At 48.0% G+C, this 23,133-nt stretch overlaps 1 protein-coding gene across 1 annotated transcript in view; it reads left to right on the forward strand.

Annotated features, from left to right (window-relative positions):
* The first annotated feature begins 340 nt into the window (after window positions 1-340).
* Window positions 341-23,133, forward strand: part of SNTG2 (syntrophin gamma 2) — a 116,814-nt gene continuing 94,021 nt past the window's right edge. The window contains exon 1 of the mRNA XM_070459139.1: window positions 341-498. Within this exon, the coding sequence (XP_070315240.1) occupies window positions 439-498 (60 nt within the window). The 5' untranslated portion in view covers window positions 341-438. The remainder of the gene's footprint in view (window positions 499-23,133) is intronic.

A 23,133-nucleotide genomic window follows, 5' to 3' on the forward strand; every position in this document is an offset into this window, starting at 1 on the left:
ACAGTCGCTGGGGCCAGACATCGGCTCCGGATGCTGGGAAGACCCCAGGGGAGGGATGCCAGGGACGCGGAAGGCTTCGGGCTACTACCACACGAGGGCGGGGAAGTCCTGGAGTGGGGGGAGGGGACGCCCCCGGTCAGATTCTTGGGGGAGCAGGGGTGGGAAGGGGGCGCAGGCCGGGAGGAGCGCTCGACCCCGGGGCGGGGGTCCGCAGCCGCCAGACACTACCACCACCACCTCCCCCGGGCGCGCCCCTCCTCCCCGGGGCGGGCCCTGGGCGGTGCTCGGGGGCGGAGCTCGGCACCCCCCAACACGCTGCCCGCCGAGCCAGAGCCTAGCCTGAGCGCCGCCCGCGCCGAAGGGGCTGGGGACTCTGCGCCCCGGACCCTGGGAGGCTGGCGCGGGGCCCCGGAGGGCGGGCCCGCCGAGTGGGCGGCGATGAGCGCCGAGGGAACCCCGACCCCGGCTGCCCGCCGAGGGCGCCCAGGCCGCCTGCAGGTGAGTGCGCGCCCCTCCTTCCCTGCGCCCGCTCACCTCTGCGCCCCTCTCCCCCTCCACGCCCCTTCCTTCCCCGCGCCCCCTTCTCTGGGCGCTCTTCCCCTCTGCGCCTCCTTCCCTGCGCCCCCTTCTCACCTGGCGCCCCCTCGTCTTCCTGTGCCTCCGTCCCTCCTGCGTCCCCGTCCCCAAGTCCCTGGCCGGTGACCCTCCGCCCTCCCCACCCCAGCACCCCAGATGGAAACTCGTGGGGTCTGCCTGCTCCCGAGTTGAGGGCTGGAAGGCGCGGCGACTCGGCCCCAGTGAAGCAGGTTTTCCGGGACTGGGGGCTCTGGGTTCGCCCCTCCTGCTCCTGCGAGCGGCTTCTGGGCTTGGGGGTTCAGGGGCGCGGAGACGAGCCCCTGAACCCACGCGGCGGGCGCCTCCTCGAGCCCGAGCCCTGGAGCTCGGTCTCCAGGGGCCAGTGTCCGCTGCTGCCCCTACCCCGGCAGGGAGCTCCGCTACTCTGGGGGCAGCCCAGCCCTGGGTGCTGGATTCGTGATAGCTGTTCGGGGTGCGTGTGTGCGTGACTTCTCTTCTCAGCCCTGCCTCAAAGGGCCCCCCTCCTCTTACTTTTAAATCTCCGCACTATTGCGGGGAAGCAGCAGTGTGGCCCAAACAGAAACGAAAAGTTCTGGAAGAGCCTTGGAGTCGCACCAGCCTCGCTAAGCGCCCGGGAGCCGTCTGAGGACTGGCGCCCAGGAAAAGCCCCCGCCCCAGCGGGACCGCCTCCTGTAAGGCCGCTCCACACAGACGCCCCAAGCCCCAGAGAGGCAGGAGACACGCGCGTGGGCTCGGCTGCCTTCTTGGGGTAACAAGCGATTGTGGTTTGAAGGCTTTTATAAATCCTTGTGTGTCAGAATGTTTCAGTACTTCGGCAGTATTAATAACTGTGTGGTTTTCTTTAAATTAATGACAGTATTAATGACTGCGGTTTTCTTTAAATATGCGTAGAAATAGTTGCCTCATCCATCAAGTTATCCCACTCTGGAATGTTACTGCAACATTTTGCAGTTACTTTCGGGTAAAGTTCCCTGTTGGTTGTTTTAGTACTCTGTCACAGAGGAGGTTTGCAGCTGTCGCAGATGGAAATTAAACGGGGAAGAGGTGCTGGAAGTAAACTGCATCCTTCAGAAGGGGAGGCTGGGGGTTCTGTCCCCCCTGGGGTGACAGCCACGCCCTGGGTCAAGCTGAGGGGCTTCCCCAGGGTCCCTGTGGTTACACTTCAGGAACCCAGTGCATTTCTCCTGCTGCATAATTCACCTCGTAGACTAGTTGTTGCCAGCAACTTCAGTTTTGAAAAAATAAGTTAACGGCGGATCCTCAAATAAAGAGTTCTGGAGTGCTAAGTGCTGGTCCTCAGGCACTAAATCTGGGGCTCAGACCAGAGTTGCACCCTGTTTGCCGAGCTGTGATGCTGTGATGACTGCTTCCTTCGTAGTCAGGGTCTTGAGGACGTGATGGCCCGCGCCTCGTGCTGCCCAGGGTTCCCTGGGCTCCCAGGCTGCGGGCTGGGAGAGGAACACGGAGCTGCAAGACAGGGCTGAGCTCTCCAGTGTCGTGGGCCCCCGGCGTGCTGGGTGCTGTGCGCTCCGGCCCACGCCAGGCTCAGGGCTCATTTATTTATTAATAAAGCGAGTCTCTTACGTGTTCTCCCCTACAAGTGTCTTTTCCAACAGGAACGTTCAGAGCACACAGTCATGCATGGGGCCTGCCTTGGCCCTAAATGTCTTTGCACTGTTGGCCTCTAGTGGACGTTGGTTTTCACGTGAATCCCTGGCGTCTGGACAGCCGTGCGGATTTGCTGTGTTTCTTATCAGTAACTATTCATGATGTCACTGAATGTGCATAGCTACTTGTCATTTCAGTTAAGGAGAACTTAGTGCTTCTAATTAGACAATGATGACATTTAAGAAAGTTGTTTTCAACCCATTATAATTCTAGCTGTAAACATTTTTTTTTTAAATCAGCAAAACAACATGTTCTTTCTGACTGCTGGTTTGAATCATGAGAACTTGGCCTTGCTTGAGTGTCTCTTGCTCAGGATTGGAGCATCTGCGTCTCTTTTGAATTAGAACTGCTCCCTGGTGCACACTTTCCCCGAGTTGAGCCTTTGTTTACCTGCCTCCCCCACTCCCCTGTGCGAATAAACCCCGAGGGAGAGATCCACTTGTGCATCTGCTTTCACATTCAGACACTGTGGTTTGTTCGTGCTGAACACACGTTTTCTGTTTTTAATGCACGCCACTGCTCCAGTGGAGGCTTCTGTTCAGGGACTGGGAGAGCCAGTCTGGTGTGGATCTCGCGGTGAGTGTGCTGACTGGAAGTTGAGAGCCTGTCAGGTCACGTGAAGTGTGTGTCGGGTAACATTGCCACTTCCTCATCAGTTGGAGAGGTGGATCACCCAGGACCCCCGGGTGATGGGGAACTCCCCCCAGTAACCCGGTAACCTGGGGCAAGGCTGTCCGTTTGTTGCATGCTTGTCACGGGTTTATCATCATAGCTGACTCATCTTTGAGATAGGGATGAAACTTCTGATGGTGTCTGTGATGTCATAAGCAAGATGGACATCTTTAAAAATGGGGAATTACCTGATTTTTCCAGGAGGTATGTAAACATTTTAACGAGATCCAAGTTTAAAATGTATGCTTATTTATTGAAACTACCAGATGTAAAAATATGGCATATTTCACCAAGCAAATTATGAGGAACAGCGACCTTTTATATCTGCATGTCTGTATGGCTGCATAAGCATAAATACGGCTTTTAAGTTTTCAGCAGTAGCCCCCACGTCCCATGATGTCCCAGGAGACGTGCTGGAGGCAAGGCTGATGGCAGAGCTGCACAGACTGAATTCCAGGGAAGGGTGGCAGGTGGAGACGCTGAGCTGCTTTATCCTCTGGAGGGAGGAGGGGAGCCCGGGTCAGTGGGCTCAGAGCCGGTTCCCCATCTGTGCCTGGGCACCCTGGCTGCAGAATCAGGGTGGCTGTGCGTGTCCTGGAGGCTCGCCTGTCACCACGGGAAGCACCTGGCATCAGGCGCGTGAGGTCATCTCTGCACCCAGGGCCCTGTATTGTCCGAACAGAGCAGACACTCCCCGTGAGCTTCTGGATGTGGGCAGTGGGTGGCCCTGGCAGGATGGGAACTGGGGACACGCGTCCCCTGCACCTCCACCAGCACCCAAAGAACCTGCGGTTTGGGTTCTGTCGTGGTCCGGGCGTGGGTTGGAAAAGAGTTTCCAGACATGAAACAGAATGAGAGGGAAATAAAGTGTATTTGAATGGGAGACGCTGTTAGAACAGCGGGCCAGCTGGAGGGAGAGCCGACGTTGAACAGGGGTCCTTAGTCCACTTCTATACCCAGGGTACAGGAGTGGGATGGGGTCTTGCGGGTCACCTGCTGATTGGACGGGGCACCTGCGCTGGGTGGGGGGAGGGCAGGGCAAATACCCTCTCCCTGAGGGGCAGGAAGGGAGACGGGCTGCACTGTTCCTCTCATAGTTACGGCACGGGGAGGGAAGGGCAGGGCAAATCCCCTCTCCCTGAGGGGCAGGAAGGGGGACGGCTGCACTGTTCCTCTCATAGTTACGGCACGGGGAGGGAAGGGCAGGGCAAATCCCCTCTCCCTGAGGGGCAGGAAGGGGGACGGCTGCACTGTTCCTCTCATAGTTACGGCATGGGGAGGGAAGGGCCATAAGGGTCTGGTTTTTCCGTTTCTGCATTCCAAGACCCTCCTTGGTTTTATCTGCTCTTTGGCCCCTGGGTCACCACAGGTTCTAAGAGTCCTTTGAGATCTGATTCCAGCACCCTCAGAAACTTGCCAGTTGGAATCTGCATGTATTTTTTGAGGTGAACCAAGGCAGGTTAAAGAAATACTTTTGGAGGAAAATGTAAGAGGATTTCATGGAAAAACGCATCTGCATGTAAACTGGCTTGTGCTTTTCCTTATTTCCCACTGGTTACTGTTGTCACTCAGATTGCGGGCTTGGCGAGGGCTGGGCTTGTTCTCACTGAACACTCGAGGTCACTTTCCCCCAGGCCAGGCCGAGGTCCCCTCAATTCTGTGCTGAGCATCAGATCAGCCTCTGCACCCTGGAGCCCTGCCTTCCCCAACTCTCTCCTTCCCTCTTTAACGCTGTTGAAAAGTGTGGTGAAGACTACGATGTTGTGTTCTTCAGTTAAAATCGTTGGTGAAGCTGTTTCTGCTTTCTACGGAGGCTGTAGTTCTACATCCTGTAAACATTACTAATTAGCTATGTTTTGATTAAGCAGAGAAGTGGGAAATTTAAAAACTGCTCCTGTTAGCTGCTTAGCTGACCTGTTAGCAGTTGTTACTGGAAACAGAAAAGGCCAGTTACGTGGAGGTACCTAGGGGGCCTGCGGGGAGCCCGGCACCTCCACTGACCTGCTTCTCCTGAGGGGGTCTCCGGAGCCGTCTCTGCTTCACACCTGGCGCTAGTCTGCGTGTTACTCACAGTTCTTACTGTGAGTGAATAAATCTGCTTGTCTTTGGACATCAACCCTATTTTTGATAGGCACCAAAATCCCTTGTATCGTGGCGCTGACTTATAATTGCAGTCATATAAATGGTAAGGTTCAGTGTCAAGTCTCATGGTGTTATTAGCCTTCCTACCACTTTATTTCTCATGCTGACTTTAGCTGAAGGCAGATGCCCCTCCCCTGTGCAGTGAGTGGTAATTACATTTAAGCGTTGACGAAAAGAGAAGTAACTAATTATTTATACTTTAATGGAGGTAGTTTAAATGACAAATCATTGTAAGAATCAAATTCCATTTCTAGAATGAACGTGAATGCTCTTAATAGGAGTGTAATTTTCTATTTTATGAATTATTATCTGTAAGAATATAACCACATGAATGCACCCAACTTCTACATTGGGACATTTTTGTTCACTGAACTAGTGTTTAGGGAAACAGTCTGTATTTTCAAAGTGTGACATAACTGTCAGTTATTCCTGTCAGAAATTACCACATTTGGTATTGAAAATAAACAGTACATTTGTCAGTGTTCACACACATTTTGGTGACTCAGCCTTCAGAAACTAAGTGCCGTGACCCTCGGGTGTTCTGACCAGGAGCCCAGCTTCCCTCCCGAGGAGCTGAGAGGTGGGCTGTGAGCCCAGCAGGGCTGGTCCTCTGTTCTGGTTCTGCAGAGACGTGGGGCGTGGGGACCTGCTGCTGTGGGTGCTTTTCTTGTTTCCAGGGAGCCTCACCCTCTGGTTAAACCGCCCTTGAAGCCCAGTAATACCCGTCACGGGGCCCCTGGGAGCCCCACCCGGCCGGTCAGTTAACACTTCTGGGACCGACCTCATAACCTCCTCCTGAAGCTGGGTTCTCTCTGTTTATACATCAAAAACAGCAGCAGCATCCCCCCAGCGCACATCTTCACTGGACACTCTGGTGTCCTGCGGGCTGCCCTGGGGCCTTAGTGCATGCTGTCGTCTCCCCAACGTGGACCTCAGCAGGCTCGGTCGCGCCTCCTTTCTGAACACCGGTCCGGTTGGGTGTCCGGCCCGCCTCCGCTAGCCCTGTTAATTCCTGCTGTCCGTCAGCCCGCTTCCATGCAGGTATCTGCCTGTGTGTTTCATGAGCCTCAGCCCACTCTCGGGTGTACGCGTGGACCAGGCACCATCAGTGATTGCCTTTGGAAAGGGCAGGATGGCGGCTTTGCCAGGGAGGCTGCTTGTCAATGAGTGGGAGAGTCCCCTTTCTTCCAGAAAGAGACTCAGGACTGGATGAGTCAGTGAGACCCTGGTACACAGTGGCCGATACACATGCACTAGCTGAGTCGAAGGATTCATCCCAGTTGATGATATGCAATGCTGTGGCTAAGGAAGCCAGTTCCGTTTCTGGCTCTTGTTCTGAGAATTTGTAATTATGATTAGCTATTTTGGGTTTGAATAAAACCGTGTCTTTATATTTTTATAATAGCTGTATCTTAAGATCAGTGGTATAAACCAGCATCACTATTAATGGTAAAATGTAGCATATTCTCTTCCCATCTCTGTCCGGCTGGACATTATCCTTAATGGTTTCAGATAATCACACTTTACCGAATGAGTCCGTCAGTTGACCTTTCATGTTACAATTATGTGGAGTTTTTGTTATGCTCTGAGACTTGTGGAATGCCCCCTCACCGTCACCTTGGCCAGGCGGACCCGTGAGGCCGCGGGGCCCGGGGGACGTGCTGGGGACGCGCTGGCCCGGTGGGCTCTGGGGACGCACGGGGGATGCCCTGGGGATGCGCTGGGGACGCGCTGGCCCGGTGTGGGGGTGCCGGTCCGGTGAGCTTGGCCAGGCTGCATCACACGGCGGAGACGCCTCAGCTTCCTCACTTATGGCGTGAGACCGGCGGGAGGTTTCCAGTAATTGCAGACTCGTGTGGGCAGGTGAGGGAGAGACGCAAGCCCACTCTTAGAGGGACAGGCGCATGACCCCCGCGCTCCTTGCGGCTCTCAGCCGGCTCCCCATCAGCCGCCGGCTGCAGCCCGTGACTCTAGGCTCGGGGTCTGGACCCTCTCCGGTGACTCCGCGCTGTCGCAGGCCCCCGTGTCTCTGTGACTCACCTGTAAGGCCAGGAGGAGAATGGGGAGAATCCTCCTGTCTCTAGAACAACGACTATAAATTAATTTTTGAAGAGGGACGTTTAAAGTATTTTTTCCCTCTTCCCTCAGAACTGCATTTCTAAGTTATCTTTTCTAGTATGTTGAAAACTTCAAAGGTAAACATTTTCCAGTTTCCTTTAAAAACTGTAAGATAAATGCTTTAATAAATTTTTAGAACCGAATTTTTTGGAGAGTCTCCTTTATTATTATATTGAATTGCTATTAACATAAACAAAATATCTGTGATGTTTAACTTTTACTTTCTATCTCATTGTAGTGGTAACTGGTGAATACCCAATGCAAGATTTGATGTAAAACATGGCGGATTTTTTGATTCTGCAAAGAAGTGACATTTTAGTGAAGTTGGGCTGACTAAAACTTTGTGAATTTCCTGTAATTGCTTTAGAGAAAAACTCTGAAGTCACTTGCCAAAGTTGGTGTTTCAGTTCAGTCAGTTCAGTCGCTCAGTCGTGTCCGACTCTTTGCGACCCCATGGACCACAGCACACCAGGCCTCCCTGTCCATCACCAACTCCCAGGGGTTCACTCAAACCCATGTCCATTGAGTCGGTGATGCCATCCAACCATCTCATCCTCTGTCGTCCCCTTCTCCTCCTGCCCCCAATCTTTCCCCAAATCACGGTCTTTTAAAATGAGTCAGCTCTTTGCATCAGGTGTCCAAAGTACTTGAGTTTCAGCTTCAGCATCAGTCCTTCCAATGAACACCCAGGACTGATCTCCTTTGGGATGGACTGGTTTGATCTCCTTGCAGTCCAAGAGACTCTAAAGAGTCTTCTCCAACACCACAGTTCAAAAGCATCAATTCTTTGACACTCAGCTTTCTTTATAGTCCAACTCTCACATCCATACATGACCACTGGAAAAACCATAGCCTTGACCAGATGGACCTTTGTTGGCAAAGTAATGTCTCTGCTTTTTAATATGCTGTCTGGGTTGGTCATAACTTTCCTTCCGAGGAGTAAGCGTCCTTTAATTTCATGGCTGCAGTCACCACCTGCAGTGATTTTGGAGCCCAAGAAAATAAAGTCTGACACTGTTTCCACTGTCTCCCCATCTGTTTCCCATGAAGTGATGGGACCAGATGCCATGATCTTAGTTTTCTGAACATTGAGCTTCAAGCCAGCTTTTTCACTCTCCTCTTTCACTTTCATTAAGAGGCTTTTTAGTTCTTCTTCACTTTCTGCCGTAAGGGTGGTGTCATCTGCATATCTGAGGTTATTGATATTTCTCCTGGCAGTCTTGATTCCAGCTTGTGCTTCATCCAGCCCAGCTTTTCTCATGATGTACTCTGCATATAAGTTAAATAAGCAGGGTGACAATATACAGCCTTGAGGTACTCTTGGAACCAGTCTGTTGTTCCATGTCCATTTCTAACTGTTGCTTCCTGACCTGCATACAGGTTTCTCAAGAGGCAGGTCAGGTGGTCTGGTATGCCAAGCTCGTTCAGAATTTTCTACAGTTTATTGTGGTCCACACAGTCAAAGGCTTTGGCATAGTCAATAAAGCAGAAATAGATGTTTGTCTGGAACTCTCTTGCTTTTTCGGTGATCCAGTGGATGTTGGCAATTTGATCTCTTGTTCCTCTGCCTTTTCTAAAACCAGCTTGAACATCTGGAAGTTCATGGTTCATGTATTGCTAAAGCCTGGCTTGGAGAATTTTGAGGCATTACTTTACTAGCGTGTGAGATGAGTAAAATTGTGCAGTAGTTTGAGCATTCTTTGGCATTTCCTTTCTTTGGGATTGGAATGAAAACTGACCTTTTCCAGTCCTGTGGCCACTGCTGAGTTTTCCAAATTTGCTGGCATATTGAGTGCAGCACTTTCACAGCATCATCTTTCAGGATTTGAAATAGCAACTGGAATTCCATCACTTCCACTAGCTTTGTTCGTAGTGATGCTTCCTAAGGCCCACTTGACTTCACATTCGTCACATCATCGTGGTATCTGGGTCATGAAGATCTTTTTTATACAGTTCTTTTGTGTATTCTTGCCAACTCTTCTTAATATATTCTGCTTGTCCTTTATTGTGCCCATCTTTGCATGAAAGTTCCCTTGGTATCTCTAATTTTCTTGAAGAAATCTCTGGTCTTTCCCATTCTGTTGTTTTCCTCAATTTCTTTACCTTGATCACTGAGGAAGGCTTTCTTATCTCTCCTTGCTACTCTTTGGGACTCTGCATTCAAATGAGTATATCTTTCCTTTTCTCCTTTGCCTTTCACTTCTCTTCTTTTCATAGCTGTTTGTGAAGTCTTCTAAGACAACCATTTTGCCTTTTTGCATTTATTTTTCTTGAGGATGGTCTTGATCCGTGCCTCCTGTACAGTGTCACAAACCTCTATCCATGGTTCTTCAGGCACTCTATCTATCAGATCTAATTCCTTGAATCTATTTGTCACTTCTACTATATAGTCATAAGGGATTTGATTTAGGTCATACCTGAATGATCTAGTGGTTTTCCATACTTTCTTCAATTTAAGTGAATTTGGTAATAAGGAGTTCCTGATCTGAGCCACAGATAGCTCCCAGTCTTGTTTTTGCTGACTGTATAGAGCTTCTCCATCTTCAGCTGCAAAGAATATAATCAATCTGATTTCGGTATTGACCATCTGGTGATGTCTGTGTGTAGAGTCTTATCTTGTGTTGTTGGAAGAGGGGGTTTGCTATGACCAGTGTGTTCTTTTGGCAAAACTCTGTTAGCCTTTGCCCTGCTTCATTCTGTACTCCAAGGCCAAATTTGCCTGTTACCCCAGGTATTTATTTCTTGACTTCCTACTTTTGCATTCCAGTTCCCTATAATGAAGAGGACATCTTTTTTGGGTGTTAGTTCTAGAAGGTCTTATAGGCTTCATAGAACGGTTCAACTTCAGCTTTTTCAGCATTACTGGTCAAGGCATAGACTTGGATCACCGTGATACTGAATGGTTTGTCTTGGAAATGAACAAAGATCATTCTGTCGTTTTTGAGATTGCATCCAAGTACTGCATTTCAGATTCTTTTGTTGACTATGTTAAATTAAGTAACAGAAAACTTAATACAATGAAGAGGAAAAAGCTGGCAGTTAAAGAGAGGAGGTAAAATTGAAAAGCTTTCCCTTCAGGAGAAGACACAAAACGCTGGCTAAGACTGCTGAGTCTCGTGCATTCTCATTCTGGTGCAGGTGGAGCCAGCCCAGATCTTTGTGCGTTAATGCTGCTTCCTTCCTTTGTTTTATCAAATTCACTGTGACCTGTAGGCTGCTTTCATTGTCGTCAGGGTGGAATTGAAGTTCTCTTGGATATGTAGTCTCCGTGTTCACAGGGGGGCAGGAGGAGGGTGGGGGCTTAGATTGGACCCTGCAGTGCAGGTTCTGGGATGGGGGAGACTGGAGTCCTGGGAGAGAGAGCTGGTGGTCCAGCCAGTGGAGTCCCTCTGGGGCCAGCGTGGCGTCACCACGGTTGCCGTGAAAGCCACTTGCTGCCCTGAGGGTGGAGCAGGAAGGGGAGGATTGAGGTGGCAAGGGTGAGACTGGACCTCAGAAGCAGGTCTTGTGGCTGCATCCAGCCCCCTCCCTCCTCCTTCCCTGTGGGATCCTGGCTCTTTCTATCACCTCCTTCGGTTTAAATGTATTTATTTCACGTTTAGGCATTTGTGTGAATAGTGACATAATGTTCCTGCCTCAGTATGGAAAATGTGTAAAACATTGAACAGGATAAGAAAAGTGTGTTACCTGGATGCATGTGTGTGGCTAGCATTTCATACACTTCTGGCTTTTTTTTTTTTTTTTTTGCCATGTATCCTATTAGCTAAAACCATCCATTAGGTGCAATTTTTGTCCTGCATTTTAAATTGTCTCATTATAAAAGGATGATTTTCACACTTTTTAGATATGTTCATCAATACTGCTGAATCTCTGCTCAATAATCTATTGTATCAACAGAGAGGCTTTGCAGCTGTTCCCACGAGGAAGGATTTAGTGGTGAAGTCTGCTTGTGTATGGAATTCAGCGCAGCCCCTCCTGGTTGCTCTTGCCAGTTTGCTCATCTGCGGCTAAGCTGGCTGTGTCCCTTAGGAATCCTTAGTAGCTGTTAAGTTTACTCACAGTTCATAATCCCGTGGGGAGAAAATGCCAGATTTCTAAATCCCACACGGCTTTCCAGTTCTCAAGCTGGGTGTTTTCATTTGTCAGAAATGCATCAATAAGTCATGTTTTTGGGGTGGATTTTTGTGATTCATTTTCTAAATCTAGCATCTCTCCCCTGACTATGGAGGTAAGAAAGCAGTGGGGTGGCACTCTCCAAGGTGCTGAGGGAAAAAAGAAACACTGTCAGTTCAACATTTTATACCCACAGCAGCTGCTCATCAGAGCTGAGGATGCCGGAAAGCAGGTCCAGGTGGATGAGAGAAGAGTGTCTTCCTGTAACAAGACCTGGGAGCCCCCGAGACGGAACCCAGTGGGCACAGACCCTCTAGTGCCCTGCTGCTGACGGGCTGTGCTCTCTTGTTTTTTAACTTCAAAAGTCAGACTTTATTACTGGTTTTTCTCCAGGCTCTCTCCACATCTTGCACTTTTCTTGTGCTGTCTCTTTGTCATCACAGGTGTTCCTCCTGGGATCCCTCTTCTTCCTAAAGAACATCCTTACAGGTGGCAAGGGTCTCTTTGGGACAGAAATCTCTCCTTTTACCACACCTTCCTCCTGAAAGAGTTACAGAATTCTGGTTATTTTTTGTCGGTATTTTGGAAGTGTATTTTCTCTGATGCCCATTGTCGATACTCAGAACTCTGCAGTCAGTGGATTTGTCACTGGTCAGATGACTGTTTGCATCTGTGTCTGAAAGACCGTTTTTCCTTCCTGTTCTTCGGTGTTGTGGTGGTGTCTGCATTAGTTCTAAGCAGTCCTCCAGCATATTCTCTGAGAACTCTGCCCTTCTGCACAGCACCTCTTTTTGTGGGGAAATTCACCTGGATGTGAGGGAATTTGAAGTATTACTTATTTTCTTGTATTTTTAATTATTTCTGTTAGTGTTTCTTAGAAATCTGATGGTCAGCCTTCTTTGCAAACTATGTTTCTTTAAACTTTATCTCTGAGTGTTATAAGATTGGGAAAGGCGTTTATAATGCAGAAGCCATAAGAAAAAGTCAGATAGAGTATAAAGAAATGTTTTTTAATCTCATAAAAATATAGACAAATTAGAAAATAAAGTCAAAACAAGATAGAAAATTATTTCTAATATAAATGATAATTGAAGAGCTATATTTTCAATTAAAGAAAAAAGACTTCCAAGATTGTGAAAGAAACCCATGAGAAAAAAATATACAAACCATATAAACTTGCCTTTAAATAAAGAGATTATAGCTAGTCATAACAAATGAAAAAGATACATCCTGTCCCAACCAAAGCAGTGGGAGGACTGTAGATTCTGGGGTTTTTTATGTTGATGATGGTGTCGTCAGCAGGTAAGGGAGCTGTGGTTTCTCCCCTTGCAGCCTGCAGGCCGGTGCTCGTCTGTCTGCCCCAGTGCAGTACTGTGTTCCAGGCGCAGAATCTTGGATGCGGGCTGCACGTCCTTTGCCAGCAGGAGAGTTTCCCCAGGACCCCCTCGGGAGGTTAGAGCCGGGGCGTCTTCCAGACACACCCGTGTCTCCTGGATTCAGCGGTGTGACTGAGGACGTGTCCCACTGCGACGCTCCTTAGCCTGAGCAAGTCCACTTCCATGCTTCTGGTGAGGCTGCCAACAAGGGAGGTTCTTGGGGATGCAGCACACATGCATTCAGCCAAAATATTTTGTGATTTGCTCTTTGATCCTAGGAAGTACATAGATCACTTTCCAAATATTTCAGGATTTCTAGATACTCGTGTTTAATTCTGTTGTGAGTAGGGACATACTTTGTCCGCCTGGCGTGTGACTGTTGAGGGCTGTGTGATCACGGGCACCTGTCCGTGGCTGCTCAGCGCCAAGCCTGAGGACTCAGCGAGGGTTCCTCTTCTCCGCAGGTCTCACGGAAACTCGGTGATGGGCAGGTGGGGTGGGGAACAGGCTGGGTCACGGCCTGGCTGATCCCCGTGGGGTCAGTGCTGTGTGGTGGCTGATGTCAGGTTGCCAGGGGTCAGGCCCCAGTCGGCATTGTGTCTGCCCTCCTGTTGGACGGGGCCAGAGGCAGAGCCAGCAGTCTTGGTGAGTCTGGGGGGTCTGGGGACAGCTGGGAGCTGCCTCTCCCACCATCTCGCTGACCCCTTGACCCCGCATCTCCTGGGTGGTGGACTGAACTGGCTTCTTCACCTCCTGAGTCACCTCTGGGGAGCTGGGAGGCATCTGAAACTTACCTGGCACTTTGTGCTAAGGAGTTTCTTCCTCAAAATGTGGTTTTAGGAAAAGAGCTCCATGCCTGTGATCTTTTTCTGTTCTCCTTTTAAAAGATATTTCCCTTTCTTGAGACTGCAAGAATAGGAACAATCAGTGCCACTTATTATGCAAATGTGTGGGCCTCTTTCAACAGCTGTTACAGCGATTTTCCACTTAAAGATCTTTTAGCTCTTAATGTTGTATTTGCAATTTTCTAGTCCATTGAATGCCCACAGAGTGGTGATACCTTTTAACTAAGTTGTTGCTGAAATTTACAGAAAGAGACTCTCATGTGATTTAAATCATATGCAATTAAATAATTTATGAAAGTTCTGTACTATGTTTTTGTTAAGGAATATATAGACATGTTGTCTTTGAGAATTTCTAGTGGGAGAAATTTCACGGACGTTAGGTGGCCTTAAGGTTTGATGCTTTGGTTGCAGAATCCGTGACCTCATGGAGAACTGCATGTCTCATTACAGCCTGTCTCAAACTCAGAGCGATCAGATTAGCCTTCTTTTTGCTTGTAGTTAATTCTTTATCACACACTCGCCAGTCTAGCCAGGTGTCATGTGTAAGGATGAGCAACCACAGCTTAGGGTTAGTCCTCTTTGCACGTAAACAGGAGGAAGGGTGATTTTCATAGTAAACAACAAAACAAGAGAAAGTGCCCAGGAGTAAACTGAAAGCATCTGATGATGAGTCATCCGTGAAGGCTTCTGTTTCCTCCGGATCTGGGGGCAAAGCACTGCCTCCAGGAACTGTCGTGTTCTCGAGTCATTGGGACTCCAGCACAGAAAACAGCACTTTTGGATGACAATATCCACATTTTCACCCACTGCTGTGTACTTAAATTTAAGATAAAGTGAAATCATGGTTTATCACCTGTTTTACCAAGAATACAATGGTTTCTGCAAAGCTCATATTTCCGACCAGATGTTTATCTGAGATTTTAGCCCCATGAGCTCTCTGACACAAGTGTAATAAATGAATCGATCTGGAATTCTCTATTTTTTAATAAATAAAAATAGAGGCATGTAAGGAAAGCTTGTTTTGATATTGGGCTTCACAAAGAGAAGATGTTTTTGCTTCTCTTGGACGGCGGTGACAGACGTGGTCCCAAAGGGCAGCTGGCAGCTTGCCGAGCCTGGGTCTGGACACGGGCCGTTTCCTTATCCTGATGGCCGGTCGGGGCCCTGCTCTCCCTGGTCGTCCATGTTGTCCCCGGGTGAGAGCTGAGGCTTCAGACCTGGCATTCCAGCCCCGAGTGCCCCATCCTCAGCTTCAGCACGGCGGCGTCTGCACCCACCTGGCCGTGTGCCCCTGGGCGGGCGTGAGCAAGTCACGTGGACAAATGCCAGCCCCTTTAGAGCCTGCGGCGGCAGCGGCGGGGAGGCAGCGCAGCCTGGGCGGGCTGCTCATGGGTGGGACACGCGCCCTGCTGGCCTGGCTCCTGTTCCAGGCCTCCTCTCCCTCTGCCCACTCTCTACCTGGTGCCCTGGCGCCTCTGCCCGAGCCGCACACAGTTCAGAGGAGGCGACCCGACGCCGTCCGTGGTGCCCGATCGGCCGGGGAGGCTCGTTTCCAGCTCATTTCCTGCTGCCTTTCAGCACCTCTGTGCCCCTCTCTGCTAGCGCCTCCTCCTTTCTGCCTGGCGTGACCCCCATTCCCCATGCACCCCGCAGCCCCTGCGCCCTGCAGATTCCCTGTGCTGCACGCCCCTCAGTAGTGGGCAGGGTCAGGAGGGCAGAACCCCTGTGAGCGAGGAAGCCCAGGGCGGAGGCCCTCGTTCCGTGCCGGCTCTGGGTGCGGGGCCCTGGGGGTCGGCGCTGCCCGGAGTGACACGTGACCCCTTTCTGGTCCTGAGCCCAGGTCTGAAGTCTGCAGGTCCAGTACTCCTTCATTCCATAGGAGAGAGGGAGTTTCAGCATCAGAGTTTAACAGGGATGGATGTAGACTTTTTTGCTTCTTTTACAGGGTTTTTTCTTCCGTAGCAATAGAAAAGAGATGTGCTGAGCTACACAATTTGCTGGGAAAGATGCTCTGGGCACAAGTACATTATATGTCACTTTTGTTCCCAGGAAACCTTTGTTCATTTTTCCCCGAGAGCAATCACCTCAATTTGTGAAGATACAAAATCCAATCATCAGGTGTTGCTGGAGAACCAAATGTGTGTAAATCTCTTCTTTCTTGAGCACAATCTGGTTTCCAAGGAAGAAAAACTGCTTTCTGAAGAAAACCCCCACTCCTGTAGAGTAATTGCCTTTTTCTCAGTGAATAAATAGCAGATTCTGAAAAAGAAAATCTACCCGAGCATGTGTGCCTGCTTTCATCAGATGAAAGCTTAGCTGCAGAAACTGGCGGGAAAGGATTTCATGCTACAGCAGCTTGTGTGGTTAAGACATCTCCCTCCTCCAAAGCCGCTGGTTTGTGTCTGCTGATGGATGTCTGTTCCCCTCAGCTGGCGTTTCCTTTTCTAGGAGGTGGGAGAAACCAGATTCTCCACCCGAATTTCGGGGCCTCTGCTGGTGACAGCCGTTACCCTCTGGCTTGTGTGGTGCTGGTCCAGGCAGAGATGCCCCTACAGGGATGAAATCTGGCACCCGGGGACATCTGTGCTTTAGCTTCAGAGCGTGTCTACAGAGTAACTTTCTTTGAAGAGAGAAACGGACTCCTGGTCCACTGGTCCCTCAGGACTCCAGCCGGAGCCTGGCTGAGGGGACATCACAGGCAGTCTTGTCCCCACAAGCCGCCAGTGACCCCTCCTCTGCAGGGGGCTTCACCCCAGGGAGCCCTTCCTGGAATCGGCAGGACTGTTGCTGCTTTGGGATGGACCCTCATAACTACTTAGCTTATTCTCACAAGAGTTACTAGTATTAAGGCAGGCAGGTGTTACTGCAGCTTCATGGATAGGAGAGAGTATAGAGGAAATGGTCATGCTCAAAGACCCAAGCTGCTTACTTGTTTATTTTGAGAAGCAAAGCGAGGAGAGAGGAGAGAAGGGGAGAGGCCTCTTATCTTTGCTCCCATCTTTTCCAATGTGTGTGATCAGATTATATGCTGAAATTAGGGATATAAAATGCATGTGTGCATATTTTCCTACAAATAGCCATAAAATCATATAACCTTTTTTGAGTGAGATCAAACAGAATTTCATATTTGCCAAATGTCCGCTTTCCTCTTACACCCCAAGGCTGGAGGACCGGGGCAAAGAGTGAGGGCATGTGGTGTGGGCAGGATGGTGTCTGCTCACTGCTCCTCCGTTCTGAGCACAGCCAGGGGATCTCCTGGGATCTTGTATAAGGGACCTCCTGGGATCTCATAGCAGGGGTCTCCTGGGATCTTGTATTAGGGATCTCCTGGGATCTCATAGCAGGGGTCTCCTGGGATCTTGTATTAGGGATCTCCTGGGATCTTGTATTAGGGATCTCCTGGGATCTCATAGCAGGGATCTCCTAGGATCTTGTATTAGGGATCTCCTGAGATGATCTATCAGGGGATCTCCTGGGAGTCTCATATCAGCCATCTCTGGGACCTCCCAGTCACTCTTCTTTCAGGCTCTAGCAGGGTTGTTTTTGAGAGAGGAACAAAAAGTAACTACACCTTCAGAACAAGAGAAAATCTCACATGGGATTGGGTTTCTGTTTTCATTTCTATGTTCTTAAAGATGCCCTGTACTTGAGTTGGCCTGGACGCAGTAGCCAACTGGATAATGTGAATTAAAATAATTGAACAGTGCTTTCGTGAAGAGGCTGGCGTTTGGCAAATGCTCTGAGTCCACAATGCTGAGTTACAAGGAAGGAGAGAAGAACACTTAGCGCGGTGTCTGGAGGCTCAGGCTGAGGCAGGAAGAAATCCATCGGCCAGAGTCGTTCCTGAGGCTGCTGCCTTCTTAAAGAGCCCCAGAGCCTTAGAGACTCCCAGCAGTTTTGTGAAAGATCCAGGGAGACCACTTCCTTAGTGAGTGGGACAACTTTTCTTCCTTAAACAGAGGATTTGTTCCTATAGTAGAAAAGACAAAATGTAGTACTGTTCAAATTAAAGCACAGATTGTGTTGTTTAAAGATGTCCTTGGCATTCCTGAAAGATGAAACATCTTAGAAAAGCCAGTAAAATGCTCAGCATTTTCAGAGTGAAGAGCTAAGGGCTAAACTTTACAGAATATTCCTAAAATACAATATATTTTCCTCATTAATAGCTTTAAAATAAAGTTGAAATATTACTTTGTAGTTAGTCAATGAGTGACTCGTTATAGTATAATATACGTACGTTTATGTATATATATATTAACAAATAATTTTCTGACACAGATTTTTGGAATGTTGATTATTTACTTAACGCTGGGCCAAGTTGTTTGGAAAATGCACAAGTTACAGAAAATATGGGAAGATGACGCCTGTCTGGCCAGGGGACGTGTCTGAGTGACGGCGGGTGGTGACAGGCTCAGCTGCCTGGCCTGGCTCTCCTGGGAACCACGAGGAGACGGGCCTCTGAGGTCAGGAGGGGTTGTGGAAGGCGCCGTAGGGGGTACCCTGGGGCCAGGTGGTGAATTCCAATGAGGGTGCACCCATGTCCTGATTCTGGAACCTGCAAACCTTTACGGAGCAAAAGAGTGTTGGCAGCTGTGGCTTGATATCAGTAATTCCAGGTTTGCAAGGTAAGTGGGGACATATGTGGCTCCCCTTGTTCATTCTGGGAGGTTTGTAAAGAACTTCCAGGAAAGCGGCTGGAGCCTTGAACTTCCTTTGTAGAGGGAATAGAGGGCCGTTTGGGCTATCTGTTATTGAGTGAGTTTTGGTCATTTGACTCTTTTAACACACTTGTTAATTTCATCCATGTTATCCAACTTAATCGGAGAAGGCAATGGCAACCCACTCCAGTGATCTTGCCTGGAGAATCCCAGGGACGGCGGAGCCTGGTGGGCTGCTGCCTGTGGGGTCACACAGAGTCGGAAACGAGTGAAGTGACTTAGCAGCAGCAGCATCCAGCTTAATATCACACAGCTGTCCACAGTATTCTCTCATTGTCTCTGATCCCTGGAACTTCAGGTGCATCCCGTCTGTGAACCTCTATCCTCCTCTTCCTCTCCCCCTTTCCCCGGATCCTTCAGCTAAAGAGCTCTCCATTTTGTTGATTTCCAAAAAATTCTGTTTATTGTTTCTATTTTCTAAAAAAAAAAAGCTCATTTCTGTTTTATAACTTATTATTTACTTCTTGTTGCTGGCTTTGAGATGATTCTTCTTTTAGTCTCTTAAGGGGAAAGATCAGATCACTGATTTTGGGACTTTGTTTCTATTTTAAACATTTAATGTCATTAACGTCCTCTAAGTAGCGGTGTAGCTGCATTTCACAGACTTTTGAGGTGTCATTTTGACATTTTTATTTCATCTCAAATGCTTTCTAATCCCTCTTACGATTCTTTCTTTGAGATACAGGTTGAACGTGGTCCTTTTTGGTTAACGTTTCATGTGCACTCAAAGGAATGTGTGGTATCAGGGTGTCCAAGCTTTTGATGGGTGTTTGACGGTGTGCACTTCCGGCTCTGTAATACTGTGCTATAGACTTACCGAACGTCTTAGGTGTTGAAGAGGGCTTCTCTCATAGCTCAGTTGGTAAAGAATCTGCCTGCAATACAAGAGACTAAACCACCGAACCACCACAGATGTAGAGAACGGACTGTGGACACGGCAGAAGAAGGAGGACTGGCATGAATTGAGAAAGTAGCATTCATGTGTATATACTATCACATGTGAAATAGACAGATAGCAGGAAGCTGCTATATAGCAAAGGGAGACCAACCCGGCGCGTTGCGGTGGGGAGGGGAGGGGGGTTGAGAGGAGAGGGGTGTACTTATGACTGGTTCACGTTGTTGTACGGCAGAAATTGACACAACACTGTGAAGCAATTTTCCTCCAGTTAATTGAAAAGACCTTCAGCACCTGGTCATGGTTTAGTCGCCAAGTCGTGTCCAACTCTTGCAACACCATGGACCAGCCCGCCAGGCTCCTATGTCCATGAGATTCTCCAGGCAAGAGTGCCAGAGTGGGTTGCCACTTCCTTCTCCAGGGGAATCTTCCCGACCGATTCTCCAGGCAAGAGTGCCAGAGTGGGTTGCCACTTCCTTCTCCAGGGGCATCTTCCCGACCGATTCTCCAGGCAAGAGTGCCAGAGTGGGTTGCCACTTCCTTCTCCAGGGGCATCTTCCCGACCCAGGAATCAAACCGGGTCTCCTGTGCTGCAGGCAGGTTCTTCGCCAACTGAGCTCCTCTACATCTGTGTCTCCATTCTATTCCTGCAAATAGGTTCATCAGTACCATTTTCTAGATTCCATATATATGTGTTAATATACGATATTGGCTTTTCTCTAATTTCACTCTGATAAGGGGCTCTAGGTTCATCCACCTCACTCCAACTGGCTCAAATGCATTCCTTTTTATGGTTGAATAATATTTCATTACATATGTGCACCACAACTTCTTTATCCATTCATCTGTCGGTAGACATCCAGGTTGCTTCCATGTCTGAGCTGTTGTGAACAGTGCTGCCGTGAATACTGGGACGCACGTGTCTTTCAGAATTGGGCTTTTCTCAGGGTATATGCCCAGTAGTGGGATTGCTGGGTCATATGGTAGATTTAGTCTTAGTTTTTTAAGGAATCACCATACTTTTCTCCATTGTGGCTGTATCAGTTTATATTCCCACAAATGGTGCAGGAGGGTTCCCTTTTCTCCACATCCTCTCCAACATTTTTTTTAATTAATTAATTAATTTATTTTACTTTACAATATTGTATTGGTTTTTCCATACATTGACTTGAATCCTCCATGGTTGTACAACATTTATTGTCTGTAGGTTTTTTTTTTTTTTTTTAATTTTTTTTTTCCATTTATTTTTATTAGTTGGAGGCTAATTACTTTACATCATTACAGTAGTTTTTGTCATACATTGAAATGAATTAGCCATGGATTTACATGTATTCCCCATCCCGGTCCCCCCTCCCACCTCCCTCTCCACCCGATCCCTCTGGGTCTTCCCAGTGCACCAGGCCCGAGCATTTGTCTCTGTAGGTTTTTTGATGAGGATCATTCTGACTGGTGTGAGGTGATAACTCACTGTAGTTTTGATTTCATTTCTCTAGTAATGAGTGATGTCAGGCATCTTTTCATGTCTTTATTGGCCATCTGTATGTCTTTGGAGAAATGTCTGTTAGGTTTCCTGCCCATTTTTTTTTTTCCTGCCCATTTTTTGATTGGGTTGTTTGTTTTTGTGATGTTGAGTTATATGAGCTGCTTATATGTTTTGGAGATTAATCCTTGATCAGTTGCTTCATTTGCAATTATTTCTCCCATTATGAGGGTTGTCTTTCATCTTTTTTATAGTTTGCTTTGCTGTGCAAAAGCTTTTAAGTTTTATTAGGTCCCATTTGTTATTTTTATTTCCATTACTCTAGGGGGTGGATCAGAAAGAATCTTTCTGTGATTTATGTCAAGAAGTGTACTTGCCTATGTTTTCCTCTAAGAACTTTATAGTTTCTGGCCTTACATTTAAATTTTTTAAGTGCTGAAGGTTTGAAAACAATAGTAGGGAGGATGGGGAAAGGGCCGGATGCTATTATAAGGTTCTTACGGTTATATGTGAGGTCATGTATTACCTGAAGGAAGACCATGGAGATTGTGGTAAGTTAAAGATGTGTAGTGTAAATTCCAAATCAGACACATGCACATTTTAAAAAAGAATTATAAAGTTAAAAAAGAAAAAGAGCAGAAAATATTAAATAATAAAATTATTGACTCTAAAAGGCAAGGAAACAAGGAAAAAGATGAAACTAAAAAGCAGTTATTAAACTGTGAGGATAATATGTTACATTCCACTTTTAGTGGCTCAGCCCCTGCATTAGGAGACAGAGGATGGCAGGCTGGGTACAGAGGCGGCAGTGACTACTTTTGCTGTGGACGGTTGTCTGTTGGGGAGATTATGATTGGGCAAGTCATGTCTCTAGCGCTTCCTCCCGCCTCTCGGGGCTTCCTCCAGCCTCACTCACTGTGTGCATCTCATCCTCGTCTCTGAATGAGGCTTCCTGTTTCTCTGGACGCTTGTGAGACTTCCCCTGGGTCTTCAGATGTCAGCATTATGACGGTGGTATGTCTGGATGTATTCTGTTCTGTTTTTCCACCTTGGTGATCTCCTGTTAAGGGCACAGATTTTTCAGTCTGAAGTGTGTAGGCAACTCTATGGAACGCTTTCATAAAGACAACTCTTTAATAAAGTCTGTCTTACAGATTTCTCCAGAATTTCCAGTGCAATTAATTGCTTTTTCTGCTGAGACTCTTCTGTCCATGCTCGCGTCCAGCTTTTCCGATGGCTTGTTCCTGACTTGTTGATTGTGGCTTCTTCAGCTGCACATTCTCACAGGCAGGCATCTGGCTGTAACGGAGTGTCAGGAGATTCAGCATTTCTCCCCACCTTTGGACAGCCTTCCTTTCTTGTGTCTCGGTTTGGGTGCTTTGACAGGTAAGAGTGAGGGAAGTGACACCCCAGGGGCTTCCTGCTTGTGAGGGGGCTGTGCCTGATCCATCTGGGGACGTCCCGTGACCCCGGGATGGGCTGGTGCGCTTCTCTGTAGGGGGCCTCTCAGTTCAGTTTGGAAAACTATTGTTCACTGTGTGCACTTGATGTGACTTTGTTGAAACACCACCTTTCTTTGTGCATAGCCTTGTTATTTCTCAAATAAGTAACTAAATCGTCATGCTTCTTGTTTTCACTCGTTAATGTACTGTCGTTTAGACTTCTAAATCCCCGCTGCACCCTCAACACTTCACTTTAATCACTGTAGTGGCCCAAATGGAGTTGTCTAGGAAGTGAGTCACTGCAAAGCGGATGCTGTTAGGAATGAGACTCTGCTGACTAGCTATGTAAAAGAACCTGAAAGATGCAACATGCCTTAATTTTAATTTTAAAAATTATACTTTATTTTTAAATAATTGTTATTTTTCAGTCACTAAGTCATGTCCAACTCTTTGCAGCCTCATCAACTGCAGCATGACAGACTTCCCTGTCTCGCTGAGTTTGCTCAAAATCATGTCCATTGAGTCAGTGAAGCTATCTAACTATCTTATTATCCTCTGCCACCCTCTTCTCGTTTTGCCTTCAATCTTTCCCAGCATCAGGGTCTTTTCCAGTGAGCTGGCTCTTCACATCAGGTGACCAAAGTATTGGAGCTTCAGCATCAGGCTTTCTAGTGAATGTTCAGGGTTGATTTCCTTCAGGATTGACTGGTTTGATCTTCTTGCTGTCCAAGGGACTCTCAAGAATCTTCTCCAGAAACACAATTCGAAAGCATCAGTTATTTGGTGTTCAGTCTTCATTATAGTCCAACACTCATATCTATTTGTACATGACTACTGGAAAAACCATAGCTTTGACTAGACGGACCTTTTTCAGCAAAGTGATGTCTCTGCTTTTTAATATGCTACAGTCCATGGGATCTCAAAGAGTCAGACACAACTGAGTGACTCATACTTCTAGATTTGTCATAGTTTTCCTTCCAAGGAGCAAGCACCTTTTAATTTCATGGCTGCAGTCACATCTGCAGTGATTTTGGAGCCCAAGAAAAATAAGTCTGTCATTGTTTCCA

Source organism: Odocoileus virginianus, chromosome 31, assembly GCF_023699985.2.
Source record: "Odocoileus virginianus isolate 20LAN1187 ecotype Illinois chromosome 31, Ovbor_1.2, whole genome shotgun sequence".
NCBI lineage: Eukaryota > Metazoa > Chordata > Mammalia > Artiodactyla > Cervidae > Odocoileus > Odocoileus virginianus.